General features: G+C 45.1%; 1 protein-coding gene across 3 annotated transcripts in view; it reads right to left on the bottom strand.

Annotated features, from left to right (window-relative positions):
* Positions 1 to 17,230: 17,230 nt before the first annotated feature.
* LOC144139021 (uncharacterized) overlaps positions 17,231 to 25,740 on the bottom strand; it is a 74,493-nt gene continuing 65,983 nt past the window's right edge. For 2 of the 3 annotated variants that reach the window (XM_077671516.1, XM_077671519.1), the window contains one exon: positions 17,231 to 17,370. In XM_077671516.1, coding sequence (XP_077527642.1) covers positions 17,284 to 17,370 — 87 coding nt within the window. In that variant the 3' untranslated portion in view covers positions 17,231 to 17,283. The remainder of the gene's footprint in view (positions 17,371 to 25,740) is intronic. The other variant, XM_077671517.1, reaches the window with a different exon arrangement.

Here is a 25,740-nt window from a genome sequence, read left to right as displayed (position 1 = left end):
TTTTCCCAAAATGCAGCTATTTCTTGCTAAACAAAAATCTTTCTCTCTCTTCTTAAAAAGCAAAATTGTTCAGCCCGGCCTAGACATCACCGAACAAACATTCTGACAGTGTCAGTGTCAGCCGAACACTGACACTGATGCCTCCTCATTCAAACTGACCAACACCTTGCATCCGCAATCTTTCCCGCTGACCTTTTAATCCACAAAACACAAGAGAGCCTTTCATTTTTCTGGGAAACAGCGACAATAAACCCTGTTTGCTAGTCTTTCTCTCTTCGATGACCTTTAGTGCTCGTGAAGCATATATCGTAAATGCAGCAACTGCTACAAAAACGCTCCGTGGAAGTAGAAGTATCGCTGTCGCGCCTTACATCTTATGATCTAAACGTAGATTTAAACGGGCGCCTCCCGTGCACATCGGCGCGAAAGCGAAGGATCTCGCCTCCATGGCCCGGAACCAGCCACCCGCCTCACACGCTTCTACCTGACCAGGAGCCGGACGAGCGCCGACGCCACCCCCTCCTCGAGACCGGTGAGGGAAGGCCGGCACCGTTTAAGCCCTTAGTGATTAAATTTAAGAGTTGCCTGTAGTAACCCGTTCGTGTCTGTGTCTCTTTTCATCTCAACTTTGCGTGGACCCACCAAACCGGGAAGCAGTGACCTAGCCCGTTAACGGCTCGTCACAATGGAAAGACTGATAAAGGTGAAGCTGCTGCTCACGCCTGGCTTTTGTCCACATTAAAGGAACATCAAGACAGCGGGCTGATCAGGTCGGACGCATATCGAGGGTGGCAACAGGGCGATATTCTAGTACTCCCCTCTCAGAGCCGTGGAGACAATTTTGCGCATGAACATGCAAAAAGCTTTCCTTCCTTTCTGTCTTTCTTTCTTTCTTTCTTTCTTTCTTTCTTTCTTTCTTTCTTTCTTTCTTTCTTTCTTTCTTTCTTTCTTTACTTATTTATTGGTCTTCACGAACGTGGAAGGTGACCAGGGTAAAAGCCGTTCCACGACGACTTGAGGGTTCCTTGGCCACCCGCGGCAACGAATGGCGCCGATAACAAGCAAACCCACATAGCCGACATGAACAATTTCATGAAATATTCAAGATTACGCGAGAGAAATAATCAAAACAACACTTACACAGCTACAACTGCAAGTGCAAGTACGATAAATACGGGGAAAAAGTTTACAAATACAAGCACTAAACAAGTTTACATGCTTCAGTCTCAGAGCTTTACATAAATCAAACAAATTATAATATACTTTCCAGGAATTTGCAAAAAATAGAGGCACATCTTGCTCAGGTTATAGAAGGGTGGAATAGAAAAAGAAATACAAGCATTTAGGAAACGATGCAAAAACTATATAGGAGTTCCGCGAAAATAATAAAGGACAAGACAGTTTTATAAAAATGCAATGACAGAAAGTAATAAAAGCAACTTCGTGTTAGGCCGTGTATAAATCAGTTAAATAAGCTGTGCTTAGCAATGTCAGCTCTATTGCCTGGCTATCAAACTAATTCAGCAAACGTGGCAGGTTATTTGAGAGCATTTGCATTCCATAGTTTGTGCGAGCTTTTGGAACCTTCCATTTCTCTGCTTTTCTAGTTTTGTAAGACAGTTCATTATTATGTAAACCAGCTATTTAGGTTAATAATGGATTATTCTTTTTAATGCTAGTAGATAACTCTCTGGCTAGCCGATATTCATAGATATCATATACTCTCACAATTGTGAACTTCCTAAATAGTTGCGCGGTAGGCGCGGTATATGGCTTGTTTCCAATTATTCTGAGAACTATTCTCTAGATATTTGGTAGTTTTGTTAGATTAGTTTCGGTAGTAGTACCCCAAAATAAATGACAGTAATTTAAGTAGGAAGCAAATAATACATTATAAACCAGAAGTTTAACGGTCTCAGGCAGAAAGTGTCTGTTGCGGTTCAAAATGCCAGTAGTTGAGCTCAACCTTTTCAATAGATGATTTACGTGGTCATCCCAGTGCATGGTTGCCGTTAAATAAATACCGAGTATTTTAACCGAATTTACTACTTCTATTTTTGATGACCTGAATAAGACTTCAGACTTACGGAACACCTCTGGTTTTTGTGGGATTGATTTTTAATTCATTTTCGGTTGTCCAAATGTCCAGTTTTGACAAAAAGTTATTAGCTCTATACGCAATTTCATTACTAGAAAATGCTGAAACAAATATTATGTTGTCATCTGCATAGATACTAAAATTTCCCTGAGTTGAGATGTGTACAATGTCATTAATATAAAGAATAAACAACAGTGGTCCTAGTATACTTCCCTGTGGGACCCCTGAAATTAGTTTTCTTCTGTCTGAATTAAAATTATTCATTGAAACGAACTGGTATCTGTGAGACAAATAGCTTTGCAACAATTCCAGAGGTAGCCTACGAATACCATAGTGATGAAGTTTTTTTGTAGAGTATTGAATGATTAATGTAATCAAAAGCCTGGGTAAAATCGATATAAATGCCCATTTTTACCTGCTTCTGTTCAATCTTCCGGAGTATATATTCTTTTTGGTCCAACATCGCCAATTCCGTCGACCTATTCTTTTGAAAACCGTACTGGGAGGGAGCTATGATATTATTCTTCTGGCAGAAATCGGTTATTCTTTTTAAAATTATCTTTTCTAACCCTTTGGAGAATACAGGAAGGATGGAGATAGGACGGTAATTTGAAACATTTTGCCTATCTCCTTTTTTTGTACAAGGCTGTAACATGTGAGGTTTGCATATTTGAGGGGAAAACAACCGTAGAAATGCTGAGATTAAAATATGTGTTAATGCAGGACTTATTATATCAATAACACATTTAACAGGCTTTATTTGTATTCCGTCCGCATCCATGCTATGGGAATTTTTCAGGTTCAAGAATGTAGAACACACTTCCATTTCGTCCGTTGGTTGTAAGAACAATGTAGAGCAGTTCTCTGGGCCTAATGTTCCTTTGTAGGTGGTTGACACTCTGTTAAAATCCCTGCATACAAAGTAATTATAGAATATATTCACCACAGATTCACCCGGATGCGCCTGTTGTTCGTGCAAAATTTCCTTTGGCTGTTTTTGCATCCTACCCCGCCCCAAGAGTGAGTTGAGCTTTTTCCATAGAACATCGGATTGTTGCGAACAAGATGTAAACTGTCGTATATAGTAACGTTCCTTTGTCTTTTTCATTTCCTTATTTAAAGCATTTCAGAAACTTTTGAAAACACGAAAGTCTGATTCCTCGCGTGATAACATAAAATTCTTATATAGGCGGTCTTATTGATTTTTTTTTTCAGAATGTCATAAGTGATCTACGGTTTTCTACACCTCTTAGGTTTGGGCCTACTTTTTAATACAAAATATTTTTTGTACACCCGGAGAAAAAAAAAAGGAAATTATACGCTGTGTTAACATATGTTGCCTCGAAAACACTAGCAAACGAAGTATAGCTTAGTTCGAAACAGAAAGCATCTAACAATGACTGCGTCACCGGTTGAAAATTTGGGTAATCATCTTCACCCAACACACAAGGAAATGCTTTCTTAATAATGCAACAGATTGCCATATGATAACTTCATTTGTGGGCCAAAACACAGGTTGTAATGACAGACAGCCGAAGCTCGACAGCCGAAGCCCTTTGACCTTTCAAATAGAGCTCGGGCATGAAAGAGGACGATACCATCGTCTTATCCAGGCATTCGTTCTCTCAAGACTGAGATATTCAACACCGTACATGACACTAACCAACACATGCGGAGAGACTCAGCAACGTTAGCCGCACAGCTACGATGAAGCCCTTCGGATCCCCATCAGCACGTCAACCGACAGGCTGTTCCGCATGGGTCTGCACAACACTGTGGACGAGCTCACAGAGGGCCACCTCTCTAGCAAGCCGATCAGTGCTCGAAATGACAAAAATCGGTCAAAAACTGTTGAACCTAATCAAATGGAGCTCCCCAGACGTCAAGCCCAACAAGCAGCTTCCTGAGCGGTGGCGGCACCATATCTTATCCCGCCTATTGCCAAAGAAGATGCACCCCGTTCACCGCTCCAGTGGGCGAGAAGCTACAGCCAAAGCCCTATACAGGAAACACGGCCCCCTCGCGGAAACAGTCTACACGGATGCAACCGCAATCCGCGGTAGAATAGCAAAGGCTGGGGTAGTCACCACAAAGGCAGACCTCCTTGTCAGTGCAAACCTAATAACCGCATCGATCAAAGAAGTGGGGCAGGCGGCTGTAGCGCTGGCCCTCCCGCAGACCAAAGCTAAGGTGATCGTAACTGGCTTACAGGAAGCATGCAGGAAGGTCAGATCGGGTTTAGGGGCACTAGCAATGCAAGTGATGCTCTCGTCCTAATTCCCCGATAGAAAAGCAATTATTGTGTGGACGCCTGCACACGCCTCCATGGAGGGCAACGAATTTGCCCACGAATAGGCCCGAGAACTTTCCAAACAGGCCTCGTAGGACGTGGAGAAACCTTCACCACATTTAACCTACAAAGAAATAACACGACATTAGAAGCTTAACGACGTACTTTCCGGCTACCTCGTCTAAACCTATTAAGTCCCAAGAAACAACACTGAGACTTCTACAAGCACCTTCCAACATAAAGTTAGGCTACACCGGATATTCCCCACCCAATGTCCAGCAGAATATCCAGCGCCTATTTCTTTGCTGTACAATAACGACGACGAAGAGTTGTTTCCGCAGACATACCTTTGTCAGGAGCGTAAGATCAAGTCGCTCTACACGACCCCGTTCGCGAAGGCCCGCAACGGGATTAGGTCGATGAAGAAGATTTAGACGACGAAGGAGGGGACAAAGGCGATCGCAAAGGCATACAAAAGTTAAAGGACCTCTACAAGAGAGTGCCTGGAGCATGCGACGCTCGATGACATTGAACAGTTCTGGCGCTGCTTAGACGTTCTCAACGAGGGTAACTACGTAATATTCTCAGAGCCAGAGTCAGTCGTCCCGGCATCTCGTACAGGCGGCGTCCCGATCAGAAGTGGGGGTCAATCCATTCAACCCCTGGATTGCCTCTGTGCTCGACCCCAAAACGGATATCCAGGTCATTCTCAATCCCTATTCCTGTGCCACGTACGTCGTCGACTACGTGAAACAGGCCGACCACTGTAGGTCTGAGCTGCACAAAGCTATGGCCGAGATGGTGGAGGAACGCGGAGGCTTGTGTTACCCCGAAGTTCTCAAGGCGCTCGCTTTGAACCTGCTCAAGGCGGTTGAGATGTCGTCCAAGAAGCCGCCTGGTTTCTCCTCCGTCAGGACGTATACGCGAAAAGTAGGGGAGTCATTTATATTGCCCCGTGCTTCCCCGAGGAGCGAGTTCAAGTCCGCAACACCAACAAGGAGCTCGAAGAACTTCCTCCTAGGTAAGGCCACCAGCTCTGCTGTTTCTCCAGCCTTGCACCACTAGTGCAAGCTGCGCCAATTTTTTTTTTTTCGTCAAGAATTTTGAAGGCCTCATGTAGGCCCTACTCTTCTAGGAATAGCGTTAGCTCATACAATTATATATTCCTAGAAAATGCGAGATCAGATAAAATGACTTCACGTTACTGCATGAGATATGTATACAATACAAAAGTCAATGACTCGGAACTGGTGTACGATATCATTATGACAGTAAGTTATAAATATCAAACACCAGACATGAGTAAATTACTCGACAAGGCTTTAAAGGGGGCATGCAAACATAGTGCAAGTTTGTTTTCTTAGAATGATTTCGCCTTGTAGAGTGCCCCCATCGGTTGACCGGAAGCAAACAAGGCTTTATTCACTGTAAAAGTAATGTGTTAAAATTTAATTTTGATTCTCCCGCCAATCGTGTGTTTCCATGACGTCGGCAATGACATCCATGAGCCGCGCTGCAGATGGTTGCGGAGCCTTGTTTATCGTTAGTAAACCTAGAAGGCGCCAGCATACCGCAGCGGCCCATTTTCTGTTTTTGCTTTGTTTTTTATCGCATTTGTACCTGGCTTGTTTTTTGTTCAAGGAGAAAATAATTGTTTCGTGAAACATAGTGCTCGCTCGACAAATATCGTTACGTAAGACACCGTTGCTTGCGTAAATCAGCCAGTGTCGTCTGAGAAAACTTCAAAGCGCCGCAGTGCTGCAGTAAAAACAAGCATGTCCGCGCAGTACCAAAAGCAGTACGCATCAAAGTTTACGTGTACTTTCGTAACTTCCACTGTCCCCCCCCCCCCCCCATTCTTACTGATATACAAAGAATTAGCCCTAAATATAAGCACGAATAGCTAGGTCGGCAAACTTATAAGTTCTGCATAATTTGTGCTTGTTTTTGCCGGCCTCAACCTATCACAGAGCTCGCACTTATGACATCATAGCGAGAAATGAGCTAGTGAGTCGCATGGCCGTTCCCTTTTTTTTTTGTAATTATATAGCTTATTTGAGCGAAGTTTACGCTAAAAGCGATGTGATTTTAACGAGGCAATCTTGCGAATGAACCAGACTTGTGTTTTGTATGCATGGCCCTCTTAAGGATAATTTTGTAATAACTGTACTATTGACTCTAATCCGTACGACGAGCCCAGTTATAACGCAGAAGTACAGGCAGAACCAACGATACAAGAGCCTCTCTTTCTTCTTCTCTGCTGTTTTGGAAACGACGACGCATCACTGCACGAAAACTTCGCAATCGAGCTGCGCGGCCAGCGGGTGTATCCAGATCACGATGCCTCCATGTTACTTGTACCTCTGGACGCCATCGGACCGCTGGTGTTGCCGGATTTTACAGTGTACACTTTCCAAGCGAGCGGGTGCCTTCAATGTCTGTTTGGAGGCATTGGATACCTCGACTTCGACCAGGCGGTTCAAACCATTCAAAGCCTCCGCGCACATAGATGAAGTCCGACCGGAGTGTCCCTCTAACACCGCCGCCGTGCGTAGTCCTATTCGACGAGAAGATGAATGCCCAGGGTGTCGAACCGGAATTTTTTCGGGTTCGGTTCGGGTTCGGGTTCAAGCCTTTCGGGTTCGGTTCGGGTTCAGTTCCGGCGCACCATTCCGTTCCGGTTCGAACCGGTTCGAACCGGTTCAAACGGGTTCGAACGGGTTCGGAGAAAAAAAAAAAGCAGGCGTGTTTTTTTTCTGTTAATTTTTTTTGTGTTCGGTTTTCGTTTCCTTGTCAGGTTTCCTTGTCAAAAACGAAGCCATATTGTAGATTTTTTGTGGAAGTGTTATGTTTTGGCCAAAAATAAGCAACCCTGCAACACTTTTTTCAACTTTGTTCGAAATCTTGAATGCTTGCAGAAAGTAGTCAACCAACACATCCAGTACTTAGATCAGGGAGTCGGAAAGTCCCTCACACAAAATGTACTGCTCTGTCCCCATCAGATAACTTACAAACTTGTTTGAAATATTTTTCTCTCTTCCCCAGTCTTGGCGTTCTTCTACCGCTGGAATGACGTCATTACAGCGATGTAGCGGCTATTTGCCGGCTTTCCTTAAGTTGCGACATTAAAATGAAACCACAAAAGCGAAGCAGGAACGGAAGGCGTATCTGCTGGGACGAGCAAATCCCGCACTGCTCCTCTGTGCTGGCAATAGCTATAACTTTTGCAGTGCTTTCCAGATGCGAAAATAAGAGCGAGAGCATTGATCTAAAGTGTTGAAGAGTTCATTTAACTGTAAAATGTACTGCAAAATGTTTTCTATAGTAGGTCCACGATTAAAACATTAACTGAAGCGAAATGAAAAATGTGCTCGGACACATATGACTGCGTATTTGTATGAATTTGAAATCCCTGCTTTTTATGGCCGCAAGTTTATTTTTATTGGTTTATTTTTATTGATTTAGTTTATTTCATTTTTATAATTTAATTTAATTTATTCTTGGATCATAACACCTCAGTTTTATACCCCGCAGTTGTTTTTTTGAGGAAGAAATTGACGGACGATTACGACACTCGCTAATGCAAAATTTGAGTGCAGCGCGAACTGTATTCTCGGCGACGGCGCATAGATGCTGTGCCTCAGGAGGTGATCGCGTCATCAGCTAATGCACGATGGCGCACGGCATACTCTGTCGTTATCTCGTAAGGGGTCACCACTGTGAAGCACGTCTCGCACGGTCACGGAATTATGCCCTCCCCCTTACACTTTCGTCATACTTGCAACCTCCGTTTTCCTGCTAGCTCTATCTTCGCTGGCGTCTTCATTCTCTCGGTTACAACGAGTCCATCGCTGAGGGACTACGCGAAACCACAGGAGCGAGTGCTTAAGGGCTGCGCTCTAACGCATGGCTCTACGTAGCCGCTGTGCAGCCGTGTGATCCACTCCCTTCGCCGACAAGTGACGGGCCGCGCATCGTCTCCAAATAATGCGTTCTCGCCACAGTCTTCTGGAAGGCAAACAGGTAGCCTCCTGACCAGTGGGCAGCACACGGGTGCCTCCGACGCCTCCCCCTCGGTGCATCTTCGCCAGAATGTTCTGGTAATGGGCAGCCTCCCTGCAGACTGCCTATTGCCCCGTCCTACTAAGCAGACGACCCGTCCGTCCACAATCGTTTTAATGCGTACCATTCTTTGCGACAGTAAGGACCGTGTAACCCCCTTCATTTCCACAAACATACCGATGTCGCGGGAGTTCCACCTGTAATCGCTTTAATAGCGTAAATGGAGATAACTGGTCGCACAAAATTTCTGAAAAACTAAAAAAAAAGTAATCACCGAAACTGGCAAACCGTGTGACACCCTGCATATCCACAATAATGAGGATTTCGGGAAATTTCCACCTCTAATCGTTATATAGGGTAACTGGAGATAATTAGTCGAACAAAATTTATATATGTAAAAAATAAAATAAAAAAATGTAAAATAATTCCGGAAAATGGCGAACCGTGTAACACCCTGCATTTCCACAATAAGGCAGATTTCTCGAGTTACAACTGTAATCGTTATAATAGCGCAAATGGAAATAGTTGGTCGAACGAAATTTTGAAAATCTATAAAATAAGAAAAATATTAAGCAATTAAAGAAAATGGAAAACCGTATAACTGCCTGCATTTCCACAATAATGGAGATTTCGCGAATATTTCATTTGTAATTATAACAGCGTTAATAGAGATAATTGGTCGGACAGGATTTATAAAAACCAAACAAATTGGCTGTAGAAACTCACATTGAGGACAAGCGGCTTAGGAATGCCTACGCATTAGTAGATAATTGTTTCAATTTCTGCAGAAATTTTTTAGTACCCCGGAGTGTCGCCATGGTACAGTAGTTTGCGTCTCCGCCGCCTCCCCCCTCCGCCCGGGCGTCTCGTGGCGGGCCGCCCCCAGTCCCGAAATCACGCATCCTCGCAGGAATCGCCTGCCTTACAGGTAGCCAGGCAGGCAGGTAGTTTACTGGCGAGCGGGCAGTCTTTTTGGCGGGCAGGAGAGACTGACCGCCCAACATCTTTTTTGGTTCCACCAAATGTCTAGGCACGCACACGCGCATGCACCCCTGTTTTCGCACAATGAGGCAAATAATTTTGCATTTAAATCAATTGATTGGTCTGCTACGCTTTTCATGTACCCCTTGTTTCAACGGTGCTTTAGCTTTAACACGAAATCATTAGCACTGCCAGAAGTCGAAAACAGTCCCGCGTCGGCGTCAACCTCCGACTGTCAAGCGTGGCTGGTGGCGTTTAAAGCGATTTCCTTCTGCTAATCTTTCATATGCTAACGTACCAGTTAGAAAGAAAGAACGGCTTCAATGACTCATTGGACGCCGTGTACAGGACGGCATTGAATAGGGAACCAGCGGAGATAGGAACTTGCTAAATGGCACTTCAGCGACAGGTGAGAGCGGTTGGGGTCTACAAAAGATAATAGCTGACTGAAGTCACAAGCAGCAGTAATTATCCCTCGCAGAGAGAAGAAAATGAAGTTTAAATAAATCGAGGAAAAATTTCACAGAGGCGTCCTCATTCAAGGGGTAGTCGACAGTCGTTGCCATCAAGAGAAACTGATCTTCCAGGCCGGAGCTGGTCATGGCTGTCTCCCAAATCTCTATGGAAACGTGTAGGTTGGGTGGATCTAGGGTGGACTTGTCGCAGCCGCCTACTGTGTGTATGAGGTTCCCAGGCTCCCCACAGAAGCGACGAAATGGGGAGAATTGTGTCCCGTCAAAGAGGTGAAGACTGATGATGTGTGGGAAGGTGTTAGTCCGCAGTGCACGGAATGATCTTTCCTGGTTAATCGCTAGCGATTTGTGCGGGAAGGAATACGTTCTACGCTAGAGCCTATAGGCACCGTGCAGTGAACAGAGGGCGACACTGAGCCGGGACACCGAGCGCCGCCATCGGGGACTAAGAAAAATACTGGGTCGGCGACCGCTCGCCAGCGTGCTCGGGTTTCGGTTGCGCTCCTGCTTGGCGGCACTGGATGAAATGTAGTATACGCAATTTTTAAGTTTTATGCCAACAGAAACATACTACAGTAATTCTACCGCACCGGGCTAGGAATAGACTGGAGACTGAACTGTTGACTACGCGTACGGAGGAGGGGGGCAAGCGATATTGACTTCCCCGTGCCACGCATAGCCAGAACGAAGGTGGAGCATTTCGTGCGCACGTTTTCACGTTTCCGCATAGTTTTTTCAGTGAATTTGTGTTGCTGATAGAAAGCGCAAATTAATTAGCTGTTCACAGCATTGGAAAGAAGCAGTTTTGTTCGGATACTTGAAATCGGACCACCGTGGTTTCGCAAGTACGGTGCTCCGTCTCACAGGATCGATTGTTTGGTTGTAGTGCGGTCTGTACGCTGCGCTACGTGTTAGTAGCATAGAATTCAAATCAAGTAAAATTACCTTAAATACGTGGGCTCCAATGTAGATCAGGCGGGTGGGAAGCATCGAGAGCTGCGCACCAACTGGCGGCGATTTTCGATTGATTGATTGTGCGGTTCCACTCGCTGACTCCAGACAGGCTATGAGCCGCGCCGTAGTGGAGGGATCGGAATTAATTTTGACCACCTGGGGATCTTTCACGTGCCCGGAATCTCGAACACACGGGCGTTTTCGCCTCTATCGGAAAAGCGGCCGCTGCGGCCGCGAAACAACCCTGACCACGATTTTCAATTTCACGGCCTGAATTATCACCAAACATCCCCAGATTGCGTCTTTCTCTTCGCCACTGACAGTTCGTTTGCGCCGGTGCCTGTTCGTCCCATCCCGAGATCACGAAGAGAGCGCGTTTTCTTGCTCCATGCACGAGGTCAAGCAGTATCACCTCAGGAGCAAAAGGAAGAATACAACCCCTGTGCCTTCCGTCTCCTTTTCCGTGAATACATTCACACCGCACGCGGGTTTCGCTGCAAGCCCGCCAGTAAATGCCCGTGAAAGATTTGATTGATGATTGATTGTGGGGTTTAACGCGCCGACGCAACGCAGGCGATGAGGCGCGCCGTAGTGGAGGGCTCCGGATTAATTTTGACCACCTGGGGATCTTTATCGTGCGCCAAAATCTCGTACACATGGGCGTTTTTGCTTTTCGCCTCCATCCCGTGAAAGATTTAAGACTACCTCCCCCTTTTTACGGGGTGAGAAGGGCCTCCAAATATTAAAAGCATCATAAACTCAGTTTTTTTATTGTTCTCTGAAGTTGCTGTTGTGAGCCCTGTTAAAACGACTTTGTTTTATTGAACAGCATTTATTTGCAGCGCAAACATCCCTCATGCGTTGCTTTTATACCTTGTACTGACCTAGGTATTTCGACGTTTTGACAGCTTTTTTTTTTTTTTTTTCAAACAAATGCCCCTACTTTGTTTAAAAACAATCATATTTTTTCCCACAAAGGGGTAGGATGTTGCAACACTATTAGTTCTCTTTAAATTAAAATACGACCGGGTGTTACGTGCCGCATGAAGTTTCATTATAAACGCCGCGGAAGACACATGCACAATGCAGAGAAACCAACCTTTGTGCAAATACTGCCAATTCGCGCGGTATTCGCGAAGAGGGGAAATTTATTGTAAGCTCACGAGTATTAACAGCTGGAAAACCGATATATTTTACTTTGACAGCAGCATGTAATCTGCTTGGTAGCCATCACCGTTGTAATTTCTAAAAATTTCACGGAAACTTGTGCTGCCTGTGATGCTGTGACCAGCCTTCTCAACTTGGACGATTCAGGGCAGCGAAGGCGGTAGCTTTCCTCCAGCGCTTTGTTTCTTTTAAATTCTCTCGGTGGATAACACTCCGCCCTGTCGCCGTTGCAGCGTATTCCGCAAACTTGAGCCTCTTAAGCGCACCTAACCACTTGATAGACGCTTTTGCAAGGGCACGTGCACAGTGCCTAAAGCAGGCGGCCGGCCAGAACGGTGCGGCTCGGCCTACCAGTGTCGCACGGAGACGCGGTAGATGGCGCTGCGCTCGCTCGGCAAACTTGACTGCACGGAGCCTATAGTGCTAATTAATTTCCTGGTATGTATACAGGATGCATGCGTTTGGGCTCATCTTCATCAGCGCTGGCTAAGCGGATCAAATGTCCAGCCACGAGGTTGCTGATCTTGTCTGCCGGCGATGCCAGTATGAGCTGGTGCCCATACAATCCTGGCTGGTCTCGTTGGTGGTCTCTGCTTTTTCATTCGAAGTGTTGTAACATGCAACAGACTGTTGGCAAAGTTGCGCCACACCTGATAAGAGTCTGTTATTACTCTTTTGGCGGCCCTTTGGCTAAGCGCACGTGCTATCGCCTCTTCCTCAGCTTGGAAGGGGCTATGTTCGGGGGTTGAGATGCTAAACCTCTGGAAGGCTGCAGAACGGTACCACGAAGAAAGAGAAGGTATCGAAGAATGCAATCGGGTGTCTTTCGCATCAAACCAGCTGATCGTTCCTTTTTTTTTCTTTCAGTTTAGTTGTTTCCTTGTCTTACCTCATATATATACACATTTTGAGAACCTTTTGCTGAATATAAGACATGAATTAGGCAATTAGTTTTTAAATTCAGTACGAGATGTAAATCTTACGCGAGAAATAACATAAGAGCGTAATACGTGCATAAAAAAGGCCTTTTATAGCATTCAGGTGGTCGACACACAACTTTTCGGCTATTTTGTGCGTAACTAAATTTCCTGATTGGTCGAGAAAGAGAACGCTGCAAAATTTACAAATGCCAAGGACCCCAAATCTATCATGTTTGCTCCAACCCTCTAATCCGCCTTAAATTTTCAGATACCCTAAACAAGAGGGTGCAGACATAACGCCATTTCACTGCCCCGTTTGTGCATTTGTTTTCCTCGTTATTGCTTATTTTTTTCCAATTTGTGCATTTGTACATTTGGTTTCCTCGTTATTGCTTATTTGTTTCCGCATGCTAGAACACGTGCTGTGACGTATCAATTTTGATACGGTGCTCCCAGAACTACTTTTTTTTCCTTCCTCTGCGAATGTTCCTTTTATTACGCGATGCACTGGCCTTTTCCTTTGCTCTTTTTGTTCTTGTGTTTTGTTTTAATGAAATTTTGATTTATCGTTTCACTATTGTGTTTAGATGTATACCCTATGTAATACCCTCCGCCGGAGGGCTTTTAGGGTTCTTTTGAAATACATAAATAAATAAACTGACCCGCTAATTCCTCTAATCAATATTAATCAACACCGCAGTCCCACTAATTCACATTAGTTCATTCACTCATCTCACTAAACCATAGTCTACCCGCTAATCCGCGTTAATCGACTTAAAGGGACACTGAAGTGAATTTGTCAAGCTCCCGTTTTTGCTTGCACTGCGTAGACTGGCTCAAATTAGCACCCTTTTCATCGTTTATCCAGTTGACAAATCGGTAATTATTTTACAAAGCGCGAAAGAAGAAAAACTACCATGCGCGGTTTGCGGCGGCCGCACCAACTAAGGCTGTGACGTTGGGAGGAGGGGGCACCGTGATTGGACGATACCCAAGGTTAGCAATCAAACAAGTTTCGGTTTCGGTTTCGGTTCTGTAAAACACAACCGATGGCGTTGTTGGATGGGCATTCTCAATATCTCAGTAATCATCGTACCGCGCTTCTGCCATGTTGTCGGCTGTAAAATGCATAAGATAAGCCTCCCAGGACGGCTTGGAATCGTAGCATTCACTAGCCGAGGCCTACGCAGTGCATGAACGCCCTCCGCGTCCCCGCAGACGCTCAAATACCATGCGCTTTTCCCCCATATTTGAGCTTGCCTCACTCATGCCTGTATCGTAAAAAGTGTGTTCGCACCAGGCCAACGGTCTGTTGATTCTGGCCCGTGCCCACTGCCCACAAGCAGTCGGTGCTTATGGCAAGAGCACGCCAACGAGAACTCGCTAGCGCGCCAGTGCCAGCCTGCGCGCTTTCTGTGAACTAGTTCGTGGAGCAATGAACGTTGCGGTACCAAAAAAGGTGAACTCAGTATAGAAAACATCGGCGGAAAACGAAAAAGTTCACTTATAAAAAAAAAAGAAGCACGTACCCGCGGGGATGCGAATTTGTGACTTGCAAAACATTTGCGATGAAAAACCCAGCGCTCCAAACTACTCGGCCACAGCCGCGCGCTGCCGAACTTGAAATATAAGGTATATAATGTATAACCAGTTTACACTTTTATTTAGTTTTAGCATTTCAAGCAGCTTAGGTGACATTTGTTGTTTTGCCCTCGTGCAGTAAGCATCCCGCAAGTTTCCACAATATCTCACGTCTAGCAATTGCATTTCTTAGACGGAAAAGCGTTCGCAGATGCGTAGTCGTGCTGCTGGCCGCTGTGCTTGTTCGCCCAGCGCGAAAAAGTGCTTCCCGCACCCTAGTTTTACGCTGTACGGTAAAAATATCAGTTGATTTTATTTCCTTAGTACCTATATTGACTTCGCTGACTCTTCTCCCGCCTTCAAGAGGCCTTATATTTTCCTACTGGCGTACCAGTCGGCGAAGCGTCGCATGTGCGCTTGTGTGAAGCGACCTTGACTTGGAGCTAGATACAGTGTACAAACTAACCAAATAAAGAAAGGCACATTCGTCCATTCGCAAACGTTCCCTGGCTTCATTTCAACTGAGCGAACTAATTGCGACAACCCGTCGGCGGCCGGCGGACGAAACGCTGGGCCGACTGACTGTCTGAAGGCCGGGGATCCGTGCCGTAGCGCAGCCAATTGCGAGCTCGGCTCCTCCCGACGTCACACGAAAGCGCCACAGAAAGTGGGCGAGCGTAAAGAGAGGAGGACAGCATTTTCGAATCAATTTTTCTACTAAATAAAATCGCGTAAACGCGCCCAGAGTCGTCGAAATATGGCCTGGGGACTCCGGACTACAATTTGCGTTAGTAATCCCTCAATGTTTACATATCACTTCAGTGTCCCTTTAAATACATGCACCGAAATGCTATCGCATTTATTTTAAAAGTGAAAATGAGAAGGCCCCATTTTTTTTTTCAATTCTCATGTTCGCTTAGGCCAGTAACCAAAGGGCACAACGGCACTGTACAAGAAAAAGTGATAGTGACGTAGAAAACTGTGAGTGTTTGTGTCTCAGTGCTGTTTTTATATAAGAGCCCACTCAAAATAAAATCAGTGGAAGATATGGATTTATTGTTGATGGTGTCCCTGAAGGCCTTCACAAGCGGACAGGGATGCCTTCGAATTAACAACATGAAAACTTCACATGATTTTAAACACACTGCAGATAGAAACCATAAAGAATACCCCATGATATGTTGCCACGGAATATGCGTTCTAACTTAAGTTATTGTAAATGCAAAAAGATAATTCGGGGAGATGGGCAATACCTAAAGCAAACTAATAGTGTATACGGACTTTACATTAAATTTAGAGTAATAATAAGATGAGAACCTTATGGGCCTTGGGAACTGCAGACTATGCAAAATATTGCGTGGTGCCGTCTGGCGAATGGTAAAAATATCTTCGGATGCAAGGTAGGGTACCAGGATGGAAAACTAGAAATAGCAGTTTTGAGCCCCGGAACCGGTTCGGAACGGTTCCTTCAATTCGTTCCGGTTCGGGTTCAGTTCCAAAATGGCGGAAAAAATACGGTTCCGGTTCAGTTCCGGTTCCGGGCAAAAATTCGGGTTCAGTTCCGGTTTTCGGTTCGGTTCCGGTTCCGGTTCGACACCCTGATGCCAACGCTCCCGAGATTAGCCCCTGATTCCCAAACCCACGTTCCAGCAGTGGAGGGCTTCCCTGCCTGGCAAGCCCATACCCAGAAAGCCAGCGCACCTGGTGGCCCTAGCGAGGACAGCCACTCGAAGCCAAGGAACCTTCCAGTAGGGATGCCTTCCATGGAGCGGGGCCCATTACATCAGCCTCTGCTCTACAAATAAAGATTTATTGTTTCTCTCTCTGTCTCCTCATCCTCTAAAGCTATAATGCTACGAACTATGTCTTGGAATTCGTTTGGCGGCTTCGTTTAGATTCGTTGGGATTCGTTTGGTAGGGGGCGCAGGGGTCATAACAGGTGCGTACAAAGGACAAGTAACAGATGCCATGTAGCAAAGAAGGACGCAGGGTTCTTTCTGTAGATAAGGTTTATTAGGGTGTACTTGTTCCCCGCCATGAACTCGAATAAAACACAATCGTATAAGAAGCAATTAACTTTCTCTTGTCCTAAACTGTCTGTGGTAGGATTCTTTTAGTTCTTCTTGTATGATTCTTTCACTACGCAGTTCGTTGCAGAATGTACAAACACGCCCACCATTACGACGTGTTGTCACTGGCTGCTGTAAGGGAAATGGGAGCTCTGTCACGCGATTTCGCTTTTACTCCAACTCCACCATTACTTATACTGGTGGAAATAACTACTATTATTGATATTAAAAACAAAATGAGGGGCACAGGAAAACTTTGTCGCATTGAAGGCCGCAATGTCTGATCTTCAATCATTTATCTTCGAACGCTCTCTTTTTCAGAATATTCCAATAAGATCTGAAACATTGTCGATCAAACATGAAGAATCTAGGTTAGTGACGTTACCATGAAACCCTTCCCTACCAGACAGGAATTCCCGGTTTCGGGTGTCGAACCCGTTCGGCTAGTCATTATAATGAGGGGATTATCAAAGGCCTACAAATTCAAACCGTTAGAAATCTATTCAAATTTATATACTATAGCTTCAGTCAACATAACACTCTAAATACTGCAGCCCCAATGCATGCCTCTACATTGATGAGCATTTCTATTCTGGAGATCGCAAAAACCTCACAACAAATTAGAAGCGAACTTTATAAAAAACGCATGATTTATTTTCCAAACCTGCGCGCACTCGTCAGATGTGGCTTACTGATAAGTGGCTTTTAATACTTTTTTTTCGCAGTGACGATATTTTCTCATCACATCATCTTTCCTGGGATTGGCGAATTCTGCCTGCAATGAAAAGTTAAAAAATTTTATTGTCAACAAAGATATGTCATGCACAAGCCCAGAACACGCATTGATGGAAATATTGCGTGACACAGAAGAAGCTGTTGCTTCTAATAATGTATTACATGTACCTGGGATATTTTAAACTTGAAAAAAGCAGTATAAAATGGGTGCGCGTATTCTGGTTGGAAAGTATTCTGCTGGCCTATACTTCAGCGAGTAACCAGCGGACTGTATTTTTCTATGTTTCTGTATTCTTGTGCAAATTCAGGGCGTTACATGTTTCGTTTTATGCCTTTGGGGGACACAATTTAGGAACAAATGTTCTCGGGTTGAAAACATTCCAGGTTAGCTATTTATCCCTTCTTGATTATAACAAAACAAATGTCAAAGGTGAAAAGTGTTTTATGGCCGAGAAAAAACGGGACCCGTACGTCCCACTGTCCAGTTGGGCCACTTTGCTCAAGTGGGACCCATATTTACCGCTGTCTACCTGGCGCAGCTACTCCTTGTGTATTAGTGTGAATAAGCTCACACACAATGGGACATTGCAAATATTTCATTTGTAGCTAGCGTGGACTTCTTTTTTTGCTATTTTAGCACTAGCGGCACCACCAGGAGGTGAAGCTCTGATTCATCGGCGCAAGCCTGGTAAATGGCGACGTATAACAGGGTAGTTCCACTGAAGCTGCTTCTTCAGCCGGGAGATATTTCTTCCGACCTTTATACAAAAGTAACATCGCTGCGGTATATACAGCCCCCGCTCTGTGGCAAAGCAAATCGCAGTGCTCCTCGTAAAATTCGTTTCGTTTACCTATCCATGCTCTTAAATCACAAGATATCGCTTTGGTGGTTTGTAAGGAGTTACTGCAGTGCAAGGAGGACAATATTTGCAGACCAGAAATTTTTACTGCTTGATCGTAGCTCTCAAAAACACAAAAAATGAGAAATGGGCAGGCAAAACCAAAGGGTCGGCTTGTTCTGCAGCGTGCTCCCATTCAGCAGCAACGTTACAAAAGTGCATGTGGAATGATCTGCTATATTCGCTAGGTGTGCTTAGTCACGCGAGCTTTCTCACAGAGCAACAGTGCCGAGAAAGTGAAATAGAAAGGGAGACGTATATGTCCCGCTGTCCAACAAACGGTTAGAGTAGCTGCAGCGCGAAAAAGAAAAGAAACGAAAAAAAATACGGGGCGGCGTTTTTCCTTGTGTCTTTGTTCCTTTTTTTACGCTATAGCTATTTTAAAACGAACCAACAACTGGCCCAACAGTACACTCTATTATAGGGTTGGTCGATTCTCACGGGTTCATTATTTTTGCTTCCATCATTACTTTCCGGCATTTTTGTTTTGTCTCCCTTTTGTTGGGCAGATGTATAAGATGCACACTTTTATTTCGGAGGTTAACCTCAATTTTTGTTTCTTTATTTTTTGTCTTTCTTGTTTTCTCTATGTTCCTGCTTCCCAATTTTTCCTGACTTTAGAGCATACGGTTGCCTAACCTTCTCGGCGCTCTGCCAAAAGGTCATCGTTGTTGGCGGAGCGCACACTACACAATTTTTCGGCGTAGAACAGTATTAAAGGGAAAGGAAGGATTCAAATACCCTTTCGGAGGCCTCTTTGTCCATCTGAGCTTCAAACTAGCCATTTTATCGTAGCTATACCCATGAGCATAGCAGTGGCTTACTTTTCCAACGGCGGGACGTCAGTGAACCTATCATCAATACGCCAGCGTCTCAGCTGATTCTTTCAGAACCGCACTTATAAAAACGTAGGGAAACGTCGTCTGCGGAAAACTTCTCACGTTTTCTTTTTCGTCTGCATCTCTGGGCCGAACTTTGTCATGCAGGTATTGAGTGCTGTCTGCTCCGGAAGTAACCATCATTTCGGGTACCTAAGAGGGTAAAAGGCTCTTGGGGACAGAAACAGCACTCCCTCACTAGAAACAGCACTCCCTCGCCGCCACCTCCCATGACTAACCAACTCAACTCTGGCCATCAGACCCCAGCAACTGTAGAGTACCTGTTCATGGCGGCGTCAGAACAGCGGTGCAGCACAGGGTGCTAATAATCTCTGGGGCCGGACAGGCCGCCATTGGAACTTGACCCCGGCAACGTTCAACGCACGCACTCTGTCTAGGGAGGGAAGCTTAACTGTACCAAAACAGGAGCTATAGGACGTTAAGTGGGATCATCATCATCACCAGCCTATCTTCGCCCACTGCAGGGCAAAGGCCTCTCCCATTATTCTCCAATTACCTCGGTCCTCTGCCAAATGTGACCAATTTATCCCCGCAAACTTCTTGATCGCATCTGCCCATCTAATGTTCTGCCGCCCCCTGCAGCGCTTGCCTTCTCTAGGGATGCACTCTGTTACCCTTAATGACCAGCGCTTATCTTGTCTTCGCATTACATGCCCTGCCCACGCCCATTTCTTCTTCTTAATTTCTACTAATATGTCTTTAACACCAGTTTGCTCCCTGACCCACTCCGCTCTCTTCCTGTCCTTTAATGTTACACCTATCATTTTCCGCTCCATTGCCCGCTGAGTCGTTCTCAATTTAAGTTGAACCCTCTTAGTGAGCCTCCAAGTTTCTGCCCCGTAGGTGAGTACCGGTAAGATGCAGCTGTCATACACTTTCTTCTTCAGCGACAATGGTAGGCTGCTATTCATTATCTGAGCATGTCTTCCATATGCACCCCACCCCATTCTGATCCTTCTAATTATCTCTACCTCATGGTTGGGATCTGGGGTCACAACTTGGCCTAAGTAGATATATTCGCTTACCACTTCCACTGCCTCGCTACCTATCTCAAACCGCTGTGCTGTCCCGAGGTTACTGATCAATACTTTAGTTTTCCGCATATTAATTTTCAGGCCCACGGTTCTACTCTGTTCGCCCAGTGCGGAAAGCATGCTTTGCAATTCGTCCCCCGAGTTACTTAGCAAGGCAACGTCATCAGCAAATCTGAGGTTACTGAGGTATTCTCCATTAACCCTTACTCCCACCTGTTCCCAATCCAACGTTCTGAATACTGACGGTGCTAAGTGGGATATTATAGGGTTAATCGAATTTAGGACAGGAAAAGGCTTCATGGATCTCACTAGCGTTCATATTCGGCGCTACATTGGACCCCAAGAGAAGAAAGAACACGGGGTGGTATTAAAAATCCCACCCCGTGTTCTTCTCTTGGAAACGTGGAGGCGTTCTTCAGCCTTAGCTAGAGTCCCGGCTGTTGTCATCAAGCTGAACAAGCCATGCAGGTTAAACATAGTACAAGCACACAACGAGCTATGATGATTAAGCCGTAGATAGCCTCTACAAGGACGTCCAATCAGCAATGAAGAAGGCAGCAACGCAGTTCAGGATTGTGATGGGTGACTTTAACGCAAAGGTCGGTAAGAAGCAAATCGAAAGAGGTCAGTGGGAAACTTCGGTATAGATGATCGCAACAGTCGAGGAGATACACTGGTGGGATTTGCATACAGAAATAGCTTGGGGTTGATGAAGACTTCCTATTACAAATGAAAGAATAGAAAATGGACATGGAAAAGTCCTGATGGTACAACAAAAACTAAGTTGAGTTCACTTTAAGTGACAACCCAGGTATTGTGCAAGTCGTAGAGGTTGTAAGCGAGATTCGAAGCAGCGACCATGGGACGGTAAGGTGCAAGCTAAGAGCAAATCTCGAAAGAGAAAGAACGAAACTCGTGGAAACTAAGAAACACAACAATAAAGAGTATAAAATATCTCTTCAAAATAAATTCGCACTTCTAGATGAGCAGAACAAGGTCAGAGTAGACAGGCTAAAAGACCACCTAAGAACGCAATCAGTTAATCAGCAGAAGCTGTGGGAGAAGTCACATGTAGAGAACACATTGACAGACTACGAAAATAAAGGAAGTAATTGCCAAACGTAAGAACATAAAAGTGTTAAGTAAGGTGGATAAGATAGAATTACGAAGCTGTCGGAACTGATTAACAAATGTAAAACAGCGACATTCGTATGCATAACATGGCAGCGATCGAGCAAACGCTGCAAATGGGGGGAAGGTTGAAAGCAACAAAGAGAAAGCTAGCCATCGGGAAATACAGGCTTGTACGCACTCAGATACGAGCAGGGTAACATTACGCACAACTTAAACGAACATTAAACGAACACTAGCAGAACGATTCCACACCAGTCTGTATGCCAGCGGTGTTAGACCTGGGAAGACTACTGAGACTACAAGCTAAATTTGCGATGTCCCACTAGTAACTAAAGTGGACGTAGCAAAGGCTCTCAAAGACATGACAAAAGGAAAAGCTGCAGGGGACGATGGCACAACCATGGATCTTTTGAAAGAGGGAAGATATATTGTACTGTAAAAGCTTGCTGTACTATTTTAGGAATGCTTGAAGACTCAAAAAATCCTCATAGCCTTGAAAAATGCCAACATTATTCAGATTCATAAGAAGGGAGATCCCAAAGCACAGCAAGGATTTCCAACAACCCACAGACCAGGTTGTGTTTAGGAAAGGGCACTCAATCATGGATCACATCCATGTTGTCAATCAAGAGATAGAAAGATCCTGATAATACACGAAACCACTTTTCATGGCATTTATAGACTATGTGTAACGGTTTGATTCCGTACTCACGGCAGCCGTGCTGGAAGCCGTGCTAGTGTGCATGGGAGCAGCTTCGACAGAACATCTGATACGTCGCGCCTTTGCCCGTCTCAGGATTTCCTTTCGCTGTGTTTTCTATGGCCTCTACAACAAGCTACTGGCAAACCAACAGCTCTGATTACCGCGGAAGCCAGTCACCAAGAACAAGCTCTTTTTCTGGATCTGCCTGCGGTTGCGCCAGTGACACTCTGCGCATAGACGTCATCGGTGACGTCGGTTGCTGAGTTGGGCCTAAGAATCCGGCAGAGCGGTTTCCCCTTCAGTGGGCATGGGAACAGCACATCTGAGATGTCGCGCCCTTGCCCGTAACTGGGTAGTAACTACTTTTCGCTGTTACTAGAAGAAGTGGCAGTAGTAGTAATAACTCTATTTTGCCCAAAAGTTGTGGTGATTGCACCACTGAGCTGTTCGCTCAGTCATCTAGACAACACGGTTCACGATGTTTTCGGAGCTCGGTGTCTTCAGCTGACTGGGTGAGGGCTTCTTGCACGAGGGAAACTGCGCTAGAGATGACAGCCTCCCACTCTGGTAAGGGTGCGTTATGAAGGATGGGATGATTTCTTCTATGTGATGCAGGTATTACTTGACATGAACAAATGATATGGTGAAGTGATGCTCGTTCCACAGAACAGAAAGGGCAACCGTCCTTATAGTCCCCAATATATACGACGGACATGATGTGTGGAGTGGGGAGTGATAATCTTTGAAGCTGCCTAAGGACTGTATGCCTTGGTCTGAGTGATGGATGCGGTTGTGAAAAAATGGCACGATCCTGGTGGAAATGATCGAGGATATCGCGGAAAGTATGGAGGTGGTTTTATAACCAAAAGGTTACCGGCTATGTTCCGGGGTTCTATGAGACATCCGCGAACCATATCTCGAGCAGTCACATTGGCTCTCTCATTTCCCATCAGGCCAGAATGTGCTGGTGACCAGAAGATGATGAAGGGTCGGCTATGAGGCGTGGGCCCTTGCGACAAAGTTGCCAAGGTTCTAGATGATACCCTGCCGTTTAAAAGTTACAAAATTGTCTATTTCGGCTCCCATGCCCTGGAGCAGAAATTTGCGTGGCATTCGCGAGTGATTGTTTTTCAATGTTGTTTTTTTTTTTTTTTTTTTTTTTTTTTTTGCATGCCGGGGATATTGAAACTACCCCAGGACCCGAAACTCGCTGCAACAGCTCGCTGGTTCATGAGTCTTTCCCGACCAATTTTTTCTAGCAAATTCAAGCAATTTTTCGCGTCCTCAAAGATATACAGGCGTGCTTCGTAGAGTCATCTAAAAGTTACACTGATCTGGCCACCGACCTTAACGAAATCAAAACGAGTCAGAAAAAAATTTAAGACAAGATTGGCTCAATCGAGAAACGCTTAGACACACTACAAGAAAAAAGCAGACAATCGATCACCTTGAAGAGGATGTGACCACTGTCCAACCTCATGTGGAAACAATAGGCACCCAACACGAGTCAATACAAGCTCGTCTCAACGAACTTGAAGGTCGGTCCCGACCAACCACTAAATTTTTCATAGTCTGCCGGGCTCAAGGGAAACGTGGGAACAATCAGAACAGCATATAACACAAATACTGTCTGAAGCAGCTATTAACCTAGCAGATTACGACCTTGAGCGCGCCCATCGCTTAGGTGCTAACAGAGAAAGAAAATGCCGCCTCATAATACTTGCGTTTTCAAACTACAAAACAAACGGCAAAGTTCTTTCGGCTCGTACTAAATTAAAAGAACTAAACGTCGCCGTCACCGAAGATTTTTCTGCTGCTACGCGTCAGGCTCTAGGAAAGCTCGTGGTCTTTGCCAAAGCCAACCCGGATCATCGCCATTCAAGCTGCACCATGCCGAGTTTATAATTGAGAAAAAGCACTACACGTACGACCCTTCCACTGATAGCATAAACAAACGAAGGCCGCAACAACAAGAAAAGCAGGTGCTCTCCCATTTAGCGCCAACACGTGTTTTAACATAGGGACGCCCGAGTGGCAGCGGAACAAAGTCATCTAATGTATCCGTACTTTTCACGAACGTTCGGAGTATTATTAACCAACGGGGCGCTTTAACATCTCTCATTGACACTTTTAACGCTGACATCCTCGTACTAACTGAAACGTGGTTGCAACCAAATGTTGCAACCGAAATTCCGAAATTCCGCCGCAAATTTGTTTTTTGTTCTACCGATGTGACCGCATAATACGGCTAGGCGGTGGTGTTTTGTTGGGTATCCCGAAACATTTTTCATCACAGCGCAACCATATGTTACCAGTAACCTCAAGGTTGTGTGCGCCCTTGTTGAAATAGGATCCCGAAAGCTTACAATTCGCCTGTTATGGCTCCCCTGCTAACTTGTAAGTTTTGTAAATGAGGTACACGATATGTTGAACATACTTGTTTCTCGGCATCCTACGTCTCCCCTGTTTTGTTGAATGATTTTAATTTGCTGAATGTACATTGGGCTGATGAAAAACCTACTATTTTCCCCTTCTCTACATTTGCTGAAGAATTGCTCTCTTTTTTCGCTAACTCAGTCAGTCAAGGAACCGACAAGAATGATGAACGGTACAGCTGAAACTCTTGATCTAGTGCTTACAACCATGCCTCATTTTTTTCTAACCTCGCACATCTACCAGGTTTGAGAGATCATTCTTTACTCACGTTTAGTCCAAATTTATTGCGTCCAAAGCCAATAAAACTATATAAACCTGCCCGCAACTAAAACCGTGCGAATTTCAAGGGAATAAATAACGAGCTATGCGAATTTCTTGACACTTCTTTACACAATGTCGTTAACCGAACTGTGGAAAATAACTGCAGCATGCATAAGAAACAAGACAGTGAGCTCCCGAACAAATACATTAATATTGACTTTATCTCTGCAAGCCGTAACGCTACATGGCATGCAAGCCATCGTAAACGCTTATCTAAGAAGAAAAAACGTCGGTACATATCAGCGATACTAGGGAGCCTACATGCCGCTAGACGGCGGCATGTAGGCTCCCTAAGCGAAACTTTCTAGGAATGATGCCCGCTGAGCGGCTTACGAAATGGCTAATGATAACTTTGTTGCGGCGCTAACATCAGCTGAAAAATCTTTTTCCGTAGCATAGAGTTTCATACCATAGAGTTTCATACCAAAAACTAGAGGGGACACTGGCGCTGCAATCGTTGAACCACCATGGAGCGGTTTGTGTGACATAGGACCCTATTCTCGACTGTACAAATTCACAGTGCACTGCGAATGTGTCGGAAGTCTTTTTTGATTAGCTTTCGATTTTGGTCACGTGCTTCCGGTTCACAAAGCGGTTGTGTGTGCTGTCATTTTGACGTTTCATGAGGTTTGAGGGCACCAGTTCGAAAGTTTGCCTTATTTCTCTGTAGTGAAAGCGCATAATTCTTGGACGGCAATGACAAACTAGACTAAATGCAGCGGACATTAAACCATAGGCCAGTCTTTGCTATTCAACAACAATGCGGCTTGTATGTCACGCACTTTCTGTGATTGGCTGAGAATGAATGACGTAAGTCAATCGGCAATATCGGTACGCTCTGCAGTTATCAGGCGTAGCGCTTTGCTGCCCTTGTGCTCCACGCAAGCATAGATAATATACTGACTCTAGAGGGAAAGCGTGCCGCTGAGCCAATGAATTGGATCCGTACACAGATGTATCCGTACGACACAGTGGCTGACATGA

The sequence above is a fragment of the Haemaphysalis longicornis genome, unplaced genomic scaffold (genome assembly GCF_048455015.1).
Source record: "Haemaphysalis longicornis isolate Haplotype H1 unplaced genomic scaffold, Haemaphysalis longicornis Haplotype H1 scaffold_5, whole genome shotgun sequence".
NCBI lineage: Eukaryota > Metazoa > Arthropoda > Arachnida > Ixodida > Ixodidae > Haemaphysalis > Haemaphysalis longicornis.
This window is presented reverse-complemented; position numbering and strand designations above follow the sequence as displayed.